Genomic DNA, 10,179 nt, shown 5'->3' with positions numbered 1-10,179 from the left:
AATAGCATTGGCTGCGGACAGACTATCCTTTGTCCTTCTGAAACCATGCGAAGGTACTGGGAGACTATTAGCACTTGAGTAACTTCACTGCAAGGGGAGGCAAATTACTCTAACTCGGTGGAACTGTCTGTATGGATATATATACATATATATATATATGCATACACACACCAGTTTTTATTCCAAGCCTGGCCAGCTAGCCTTAAAATACCTAAGAAACAAAATTCAGTGAACAGATCTGTAGTGAGAGTGTACCCTCGGGTCTCTTACTTCTCCTATTTGTCAGATTGCTGGATGATTTTGAACCAGCTGAGTAAAGTTTCTGTAATTCCTAAGAGTTTTTTCCTCTTTTTCCCGTTTTTCTGCTGTCATTCCTGGGCAAAACAGGGTGATTTTCAGGTTTTCTTCTCTATTGCAAATAGAATTTCTTTCACAAAACCTGCCAATTTGGCCAAGCCTGGAACTGGGCTAAAAGAATAGACTCTTCCTGATGGGCTGCCTTACTCAGCTCCTCAGGTGGGATCCCAGCTGCTCAGGAAACGAGATGAGCTCTTGCTCCTCCCCTTAGTGATTTAGTACAAGTCTGGCAAGAGAAGAGGAAGCAGGAAAGCTTTTTTCTTCCTTAGAGTGACAGGGAGAATTACCATGAGACTGTAAAAAGTAGGGATTACCTTTTTGTCTATTCTGCAGTGTCTGGCCTGTGATTTAAGAGAAGAGTGGTCCTGTGCTGCAGCTGAATTTTCTTGGCTTGGAATGTGGAAAGGAAGAATTTGTCACCTGTAGCTGGAGGTAAGAAAGTAAAAAGCCATGGTAGGAGCAGAGGTGAGCGTGGCGCAGGCTTGATGGGGGAGGGAGATGGGTAGAGCCTGTAGTCCACATGGAAGTGGGGATGAACATGTTTAGAGATGGACCAGAGCGGAGTGGCAGGGCTGATAGCAGGGAGAGCATGAATGGCACAATTGCTTTACTTGTTGCTTTTTGGAAGAGCTGGCTTTAGTAAATATTGAGTGCCAGTTGGAGGTAGGGCATGGGGGATTCCAAAGTCAAAAGACTGACTACTCTGTAACACAGTCATCTCCTTCCATGTGGACATCCCACCTGTGCTTTGTATATCTCAGCCCGTTAGTTGTTTTCTCCACTGTAGTTTCAGTACTTGTTCTGTCTGTCCCTTGTAAGCTCAATGCTTGTCAAAGTTCTTGGGGCCTGTTGTTATCTTACTATCTGAAGCTCTCATCTCTTTGCCAGTTGCTCTGAACAGTAAGTTAGAAGTCTCTGTTCTTACTTTTTGGGTCCCACCATGTTCTACTGTCCCAAATCCCTGCTGGTCACAGCTTTTTCCCTGCACACTCCTGCTTTTGTGCCTTCCTATGTGTATACAATGCCTTTCCAACCTCCTGTTCCCTGCTCCCTAGGGAAAGGGAGTCTTTTCATGGAGCTATCCAAAAAGTGAGCTAAATTTAATAATATAATAATAAAAAAGTAGATGTGATAGAATCATGATAATGGCCATGTGCTCAAACTTAGTGACTGGCTGGTTACTTATTTGTGTCTTCCTGGCTCTTATTTGTTTTGTTACTTTCAATTAGTGTGTAACAATTAAGATTAGATACCACTTTCCCAGGCAAGGTAGGTAGCAGCAAGACTCAGCTGTGCTCTATGATAAATCACTTACTTACGCTCCCAAAAAGACAGCTGCAGGGACCAGAGCCGTTCTTCATTTTTGCAAGACAGCTTAGATCCAGATTGTTTCATTGGTGCAGTTCTAAGGTATCAGACTTGATGGCGGAGTCCTCGGAGTAATTGTTTGTAGCTTCTACTGCAGCTATTTCCTTCAGCAGTACCCCTGGCTCACCATCGAAAGGTGAGAGGTGTCTGTACCTCCTTGACTTTCAAAACTTGGCCCATCCTTTTCAGTCTGTTTACCTGTAGTTTGGTGGGGAGTTGCTGGAAAAAATGTTGTGACATTTTGTTCAGTTCCTCTTCCCTAACCTATAACAAAAAACTCCAATGCTTTGCAATGAGGGATGGAAGTAGATATGTATCAAGCACATGTGGCAGTTCTTTCTATCTCTCTACCCAAATGTGATTGATCAGAATGTTACTCCAGTTAGCACTGAACTTCGTCAATTTATTTTGGTGTCCATGGAAGATGAATCTTTTGCTATAGGGGAAAAAAAAAGACTGCTCCAGAAGTTTCCTCTCTTATGCCTATTTTTAGAGTAATCTTCCAGGCTTTAAGCAAAAATAAACCTGGACTTCCAACATCTATGAGATGAATATAGCACCCCCTGTACTGCTATTAATCAGGCTTTGGTAGTAGGTTGTGCATAAACTGTCTGCATTAGCCTGATTTATAAAAAGTAGAGGGGTTTAGGTGATAAAGCAAACAGTGGAAAAATACATAGCAGATTAGATGACCTGTTTGTTTTCTTCAGCAGAAGTCTTTGTGTCCTTCGCTGTAAAATCACCTGCTTCCTTGTTTCCAAACTGAATTTTTTCCAGTCTAGCTGGTGGTTTCTTCAGTGTCTTCTCTGGGGCATCTCTCTGTAGAGACATTAAAAGCTTTCAGCAGAGTATATTTTGATGTTGGGGTGACACCGTGCTGCTTGCCTTCTGCTTTTTTTTCACGCATGGAGGTGATGGACTCTGATACCAAATGAAAGCCTAGAAATAATGATGTGCTAATAACCTCAGTGCTCACTCAGGAGTGAGTGTCGTCTGCAGTGAGAATTCCCCTTTTCTGCTGAGTGATGTGTCTGTGAAGCTTGTGATGTTGCCGTACACCCAGCAGATGTGGGGATTTGGTAATGAGGCCCTAAGTATTTAGGGAAGTTACTTTATTACGGCTGAAGAGATTTAAGAATGGTTTTGTTAGAGCTTTGTAATCAGGATACTGCTGGCCTCTGCTGCATACAAATGAGCAGCCGAGTCCTAGAACTCTGCTGCTCCTGAAAAGATGCAGTCATTATTTGATCAGCCAGGAGGCTGAATTCTACCATTTTCTGTATGATAAGCAGTTTTAGCAGTGTTAAACCCAAACTAAGGACCTACAGTTGAAATAATCACTATCCTGTTACAAGTTTCCTGAGTTATCCATTCCCCAGACTTTTATTGCCATAAATAACATGAGAAGTCGGGCCTCGTTGCCAGAAGTGTGAAGTGCTCAAATAGTATTGAGTATGACTCATTTAGTGAGATGAAGGTGGAGCGTGATTCAGTAGGAAGAAGACTGATATACAAAGGAGACGTTTTGAATGCAGATGACACACACAAAATCTGAACAAAGCAATGTTCAATCATCATAAAAATGAAACAAAAGACTTTCAAAAGAAGAAAAGAAACTCTTCTTTCTAATGACAAAGGCCATTCCAGCAAAAGCCTGAAGTGGGAAGGTATGACTGAGTATGTCATTCCTTACCCAAGATAAACTGTGGACTGCATAGGAAGAGATGAATGGAAAATTCTTCCCGATATGCCCAAACTAAACAGAGTATTCAGCAAGCAGGTTGCTTTCCAGATTGTTCTGTGTCTATATAAACTGAGAAGAGAACTTAGCTTTGAGCTAAGCAGTTTTGGGAGATCAAGAGTCATCAAGGCTTCAAGAAGTTCACACTGAAATCTAAAGGTAATGGAAAGGCTAAAATAATAACCTGTGCACATCCCTTGTAAATGATAACCCATTATAAATGGATCAAATTCCTATAGACCGCTCTTTGAAACTACAGCTTTTGATCCTTTTGCTTACCCCGTAGCTTACACACCTAGGAGTGCCTTTAAAGGTAGACTTGGAAAAAAGGTATCTACAGCTGCTTGTGCACTAACAAACTAAAGTGTCCAGTGCTGCCTATAATTCAACTCCTGCTACTTCTTGGGAGAAGGGGTGTTTCTTAAGAGCTTACTGTAAGTCTTTAGGGGTGAGGATTAAACTTCTTCATGTTTGACATCAGCTAGAATATTTCTGAAGTGCTGGAGGAAAGAAGAGCAGTTATTCCCCCGCCCTGATGCTGAAACATAATCATGCAAAGAAGGCTAGATACCTGTATCTTGGGTGGAAGCTCTGGTTCTGCTGGCTTTTTTAGTAAAAGCCACTGTTAAAATTGTAGAGGCTGGCTTACCCTATGGCACGTACGGCTCTTCCTGGGCTTTGTTGCGCTAGACCCATAAAACATTGCTCTCAAAAATCTTTAGACTGCTTTAGAGCAGTGACACTTAGAAACAGGTATAACAAGGCTTCTTAACCTGTACTGCTTGAAGTTCTTTCCTCAGGATAAAGTGAGGGATGGTCAAAAGACTGCAGCCTTCTAGCTTAGCTGTTGCACCGTGTTGGCAATGGCAGGAAATCCTGAGAAGACGGGTAATGCTGCCAGGGCTTAAGGGATGCAGGTACTTACATGGAGCAGAACTGTGCACAGGAAGGGAAAGCTCTTTTGAGGATATCTCTATTTCCAATACTACTGTAAAAATAGTCTCAAAGCTGGTTGTACTGTTCTTTTGTAGTGGTGAGGTCTGTGAGCTCGTTTCTTCATTGAAGTTAGCGGTGGACTGAAATTCAGCATAAAGCAATTCATGCTTATTCTTGGTCAATTCCAAAATTTCAGGTGTGACTTTACCTGTGTGTTAGTGCTCAAAATCCAGAGCTGCACGTTTTAATTTGGAATATGTCTGAGTAATAAGCCTTTTCTGCTGTGTCTGTGTTCAGTGCATTTAGTCCTTCTATTCATAAGTAATCTGCTGGATTTGAGTGCTAATGGAATAAATTATTCTTACAGGAGGTAGCAAAGGCCAAATTTTCTATTGCTACTAAGGGAGAGCTAATAGTTAACAGCCAGAGACAGATTTATGTTTTCACTTGTAGGTTGCCCAGCAGTAGGCCCAGCTCAAATGCAAAATATCACTTGGAAAAGTTGGCTTTGTTAGTGAAAAGTACAAGGTTCATTTTAAAAAGCTGTACTGTTTTTTTTTGTTGTTGTTTTTTTTTTTTTTTTTTTTTTTTTTTAAGGAAGAAAAATAAAAAGTGTGCCTTACTCCTGTTGGGAGGATAGAAATTCTCTAAGGAGGAATAGCACAGACTAAGTATCTATCAATAAAAGAGTATGTGTAATTTAATACTAGACAGCTTTTTAATACAGGAGGGAAAAAAAGAACAGACACTCGCCTATCTTATGAAGGGGGAAAAATACAAAAATCTGCCTGCAGTATGTTACCTAAATTTAGCCACAGAGGGGATAATCATCTCGGATACTTAAAAAAAAAATCTGTCTGAGGGAAGTAAGTAAAGACTATGGAAATGCTGTGCTCAGAGACCCTCCAGCCCCATTTTCCCTGGCAATAGCAAATGTATTAGGCACCAGTGGCTAGACTGTATGGTGGCACTTGCTCATTTAGTCCTTCTAGGAAAGTTTCTGTTTGATCTTCAGATCTTGGCGTACAAGTATCTAAAGGGTGGGTTGAAGGAGGATGGAGCCAGACTCTTTTCAATGGTTCCAAGTGACAGGACGAGGGGCAATGGGCACAAGTTAGAACACAGGAAGTTCCATTCAAATACACGGAAACACTTCTTTACGGTTCAGGTGACGGAGCACTGGCACAGGCTGCCCAGGGAAGTTGTGGAGTCCCCTTCCCTGGAGATTTTCAAGACCCGCCTGGATGCAGTCCTGAGTAATGTGCTCTAGGCAATCCTGCTTTAGCAGGGGAGTTGGACTAGATGATCTCTAGAGGTCCCTTCCAACTCTGATAATTCTGTGATTCAGTAATACAAGCGGCCAAGGTTAGGGACTTGCGAATGGCTTACCTCAAATGACAAAGCTACTCCGAATCATCTTTGGTTTAAGTGTGAATTGTTTCTGTGTCCAAGCAGTGTTGTGATCGTGCTTTGGATGACACATATCTAGAAATGCGTTAAACTTCTTACAAACTCCCTGAAGGCCACCTTCCTCCTGACATCTGTACTTGAAGCCCTCTCTGGAAGAGGCATCTGATCCTTAACATAATGCTTGACAACAAAGAATAAGGTTGAGTTCAGGTTATCATTCTGAATGAAAAAATGGACACTAGCTTGTTAGTCAAATATCTGTTCTATACTTCTTTAAAAAAATCTATTTTGTAATGGTTTCTTAGTCTGAGATCAACTGTAAGTTGTAGATTTCTTAGAAGTGTGAATATTTAGGACTTCAGAGGCCTTAATTTAACTATAATTATAAGCCCTGACAGCAGTAGTTCTTCTAGTTTTTTAGACTTGAGAAAGAAGTTTGTGGCATGTAAGTTCCAGTGAGTTTTTCAAAGAGTGAATTCTTAGTACTGTTATTGTCTCCTTTGTCCCCTTTTTAAACAAGCCCAGAAGCTGTAAACACCTGAAAACTGCTGCCAGCTTCTGTTGTATTAACGTCTCCGTGATACAGTTCTCTGTTGGTTTTTTTTTTTTTTTAACAACTTGCTTCTAAAGTCTTAGAGGAGATATGCCTGGATGCTTTGTGTGCACAGAAACTGAATCTCATGGTGCTCACGGCAGGGTCGGAGCTGTAGCAAGGGTCCTGTCTCATATAATGACACTTACCTCGTTTTCATACACTTCTCCAGTCCCGGCAGTGGTTCTTTGGCTCTTGATTATTCCCTGCATCCTCAGCTCCTCAAGAACGTCTGATGATTTTTGCCTCTCTGTTTCCTGTGAGGGCTGTGATTTACTGATGACCTCGCTGGTGAGCAGTGCATCTTCAAAAGACGAAAACATTACAACTTAATACTTGTAGAGCACTTGGCGTTCAAACAAAACTTCGTGATGTATTCCCAGTGCCAGAGTTTTTATTTAAGACGCTACATACTGAGAATGTCCAGTGGAAAAGGCCTGCTTGAGTCTCTCTTCATGGCTTAAACCTTGCAGCAAGCTTTTTAGTGGCTTGAAAAATGGTGCAGGCACCTAGTTCAGTTTCACGCGGCAGTCGGTTACACCCAGAGGGGGCACATTCAGGAAAGCATGGAAGTGTGTGCTAAAGGCCCGTGAAGCCAATTTTTGAGCGTGTTCCCCAAAAGGGTCCATAGGGAGCTCTTTACAGTTCAAGTTCTCAAGGGTCCTGTGAGCTGGTGAGAGAAAGCCAGGCTGGGACAGGATAGTACAAGCCTACTAACAGGCCATCTTGTGAAGATCACTGTGGCCTTCTGTTAAATGAACCCAAACTTTCACGTGCTTTTGTGATCTATGATTTTTGTTGTAACAGCACTGCTACGTTTGATTCTTATCATAAGTATTCCAACACTTAATTATATATTTATAAACAGCAATTAAGAATAAAAAACAAATTATTCTGATAACCCTTCTGAGTGGCTGTTTAGTTTCCACATATTAGATATGAATAAACAACGAACAACTTTATTGCCAAGACCCATCAGGTTTTTCAACCCTCAGATGACAGTTCTACCATCTGCCCAACCTCTCTTGGCAGAAGTTAGAGCTTTTGTATGAAGAATGCTTGGACCAAATCAAAATTGCAGTTATTTGACATCTGCCAGTCTTTATAAGCAGAGTGGGTATGACAATGTTGGCTTACTTTTAAGTTGTAAAACAAAAATACAGAATATCTACCATCTTGTAGAAACCGACTCCATACCTCTCCTAAAATAACTGACAGGTCACACAGGAAGCACTGGGGTTCAGCTGTCAGTCAGCACATGTAAATGTTAGAACCCAGTATACAGCAAAACATATCTTGGCAAAAAATAAAAAGCACGATGAGTGGGCAACGTTGACAAGTGATGTGAATTTGTATTGGTTTTACTAATCTGTTCATTCAGGAGAAAACTGTAGTTGAAGTATCTTGGTATGGTATGTTTTTTTTTGTTTTTTTTTTTTTTGTCTTGAAACAGAAGATTCAAGCATGATTTAAAAAATTTTCTGTTTAGAAGTTTCCTGTGAAGTTATCTTTTGGCAACTGGCAGGAAAAGGAGCTTGAAATTAAATGAAATACTTTATTTCAGAGCAAGCAAATAATTTTGTTCAATCTGAAATTAAATCCTTTCATCACATCCTTCTGTGGCATTGGGAGGTAAGTCCTCTTTAATGAATAGCAAACACTGGTAGTTATTCTTTTTGTGTTCAATTTGAAATATTTAATTACAGCCCTTGTTTACTCGTTGTAATAAACAACTACTGTAGATTTTCCATCTAGTGTGCTAGTGAAATTTAAGCTGTTCATGGCACTTGAAAAATACAAGAGTTAAAACACAAAATGAGGGGGTTAAATGCACTAAAGATGGTGCTACTTTTCCATTAGCAACTCTTACTACAATGGTATTGTAAGATTAGAGAAGAGTTTGGGTTTAAGTGTTCATTTGTACTTAAAATAAGCAAAGATCTGCTAAGAAATTTTTTATCATCATGATGATTTCTGGAATTTTTATAGTTTTCTCTCTATCACTGGCCCTGCAACTTTTGGTTGCAAACTTATTGAATAACATGGTAGTCAGGGGCATTGTATTAACCATTCTGTTGTAAAAAACCGACTCATTGTAACAACAAACTGACAGTTCTCGCATGGGCAATGCTTCTTCCCGGTGTGCTGTAATCCCAGTTAGAGAGGGCTACCCCTGGGGACAAGGCTGAGTTTGTTCTCTTGGTCTGTTCCAGGCGTCTGCCAAGAGACGTATCTACCCTGCTGCCTGTTCTGGTAGTGAGGGCTGAGTCATGCTGCAGAACATAATCATCAGCTAGGAAACAGGTCCTGCTACTACTGCATGCTTTGAAACCAGTGCTAAGAGCTCAGTCCTTGCGGTGTCACAGCACGAACATTTCTGGGTATAGAAGCTGGCTGTAGCGATAGGCTCTCAAGATTATTTGCTCCTAGGTCTCTGTTTGTGGAACTGGTGTGAATTTCAGTTACTGTTTACCTGCACTTTGTGCATTTATGCTTTTCTGAGAAGATGTAAATCTTTCTGGTAGTTCCTCTGGGGAGTCTGCCTCACTGGTCTCATCGTCAAGTTTGTCTTCATCCTTTGAAGTGCCTGTTGACCAAGCTGCCCCATCCTGTGAGGGAACAGCCTCTGTTCCAGCAATGCTGTCACTTTTAGTCTACAAGAAAATGAAGAAACAAATCAGAGAAGCTCCTTGGGCTTCTAAACATTTAAGGTGGTATCTATAATAGTCCCATAGAATTGGCAGGTTCAGAGGGGAGTGGAAGATGACGGAGGTGTTCCTCGTGGTTATCCATGTTCTGTCACAGGTGGATGCTGATGGTGAGGAAAGGTCTCTTGGAACATTTTGGAAAGGAAGCAATGACATTAAACCTAAGTGTGTCCATAATTCAGTTGACTATATTGGAGTATTGTTTCAGTACTCTAAGTGCCTTCTATATGTTGATCATTAGTTAGAAATTTAAAACTGAGTTTTAAATTAGCACTTGGTAAGGCGTTAACCTGTGCACCTTCTAAACAATAGCTTTGAACCCCCAAAGAATGCAGGATTAGACTCTAGCTGTATTCTTGTCTCGTCTCAAGCCCAAACATACAGAGAAAACTCAACTCTGCAAACTTCACAAAGCGGCTGTGTGTATCTACGCTATAATATTTGCATATATACAAGCCCCCTGCCTCAGAATAACTTTTTGAGGCAAAACCCACCTTGCTGCAGTGTTGTAATTCATCACTGGTGTGGGAGATGGGTGCCTCTAATTGAATCTTTAATGAGGCAAGTGAAAAGCCACTTTTCAGGTCCTGTAAAATCGGGTCATGCATGTGGCCAAATGGTGAGTCTGTTTCCCCTATAGCATAAGGGTAGTATTAAGCTGAGTGAGTGATAGCCCTTCTCTTAAAGAGCTCCCTGACAGGTTAATGGTAGCTCTGAATATCAGCAAAACCATTTCTCTGTATGCATATGTCCTCGTACGCTCGTGTGGGCATCTAAGACAGCTCCTAACATACTTTGTACAGAATCTGTTTGGAATAAGTCGCTACCTGGCTCTTGGCTTCCTGCTTGTTCTGTAGCTCCTCGGAAGACAGCTGTGCGACACCAACCCTGTTAGAAATATTGCAGCCCATGGTGAAACTGTGACCATCTGCTGCTTGCTGCAAGTCCAGGGAGTAGGAATGCCCTAGTCTCTTCTTGGGAGCTTGGTTAGTCGTTATCACCATGGAGTCCAACTGTTGCCAGGGCCTGTTGCTACAATAAATAACACCACAGAAGGCTTTCTTCTT

The 10,179-nt window shown here is 41.3% G+C and overlaps 1 protein-coding gene and 1 long non-coding RNA gene across 2 annotated transcripts in view; one reads left to right on the top strand and one right to left on the bottom strand.

Moving 5' to 3' along the window:
- The first annotated feature begins 32 nt into the window (after window positions 1–32).
- LOC309668605 overlaps window positions 33–10,179 on the top strand; it is a 102,557-nt gene continuing 92,410 nt past the window's right edge. Inside the window, exons 1-2 of the long non-coding RNA XR_014268857.1 lie at window positions 33–53; window positions 691–789. This is a non-coding gene — a long non-coding RNA (uncharacterized lncRNA). The remainder of the gene's footprint in view (window positions 54–690; window positions 790–10,179) is intronic.
- On the bottom strand, window positions 1,832–10,023 carry STMND1 (stathmin domain containing 1; the record flags this gene model as incomplete). The annotated part of the gene is made up of 5 exons (XM_082479740.1): window positions 1,832–1,984; window positions 2,419–2,544; window positions 6,554–6,708; window positions 8,878–9,058; window positions 9,940–10,023. The coding sequence occupies 5 exons, from the start codon at window positions 10,021–10,023 to the stop codon at window positions 1,832–1,834; spliced, it is 699 nt and encodes a 232-aa protein (XP_082335866.1).

The sequence above is a fragment of the Vanellus vanellus genome, assembly GCF_965231255.1.
Source record: "Vanellus vanellus genome assembly, chromosome: 2".
NCBI classification, from domain to species: Eukaryota; Metazoa; Chordata; class Aves; order Charadriiformes; family Charadriidae; genus Vanellus; species Vanellus vanellus.
Note: the sequence above shows the minus strand (reverse complement) of the source record. Positions and strands in the feature narration are given on the sequence as shown.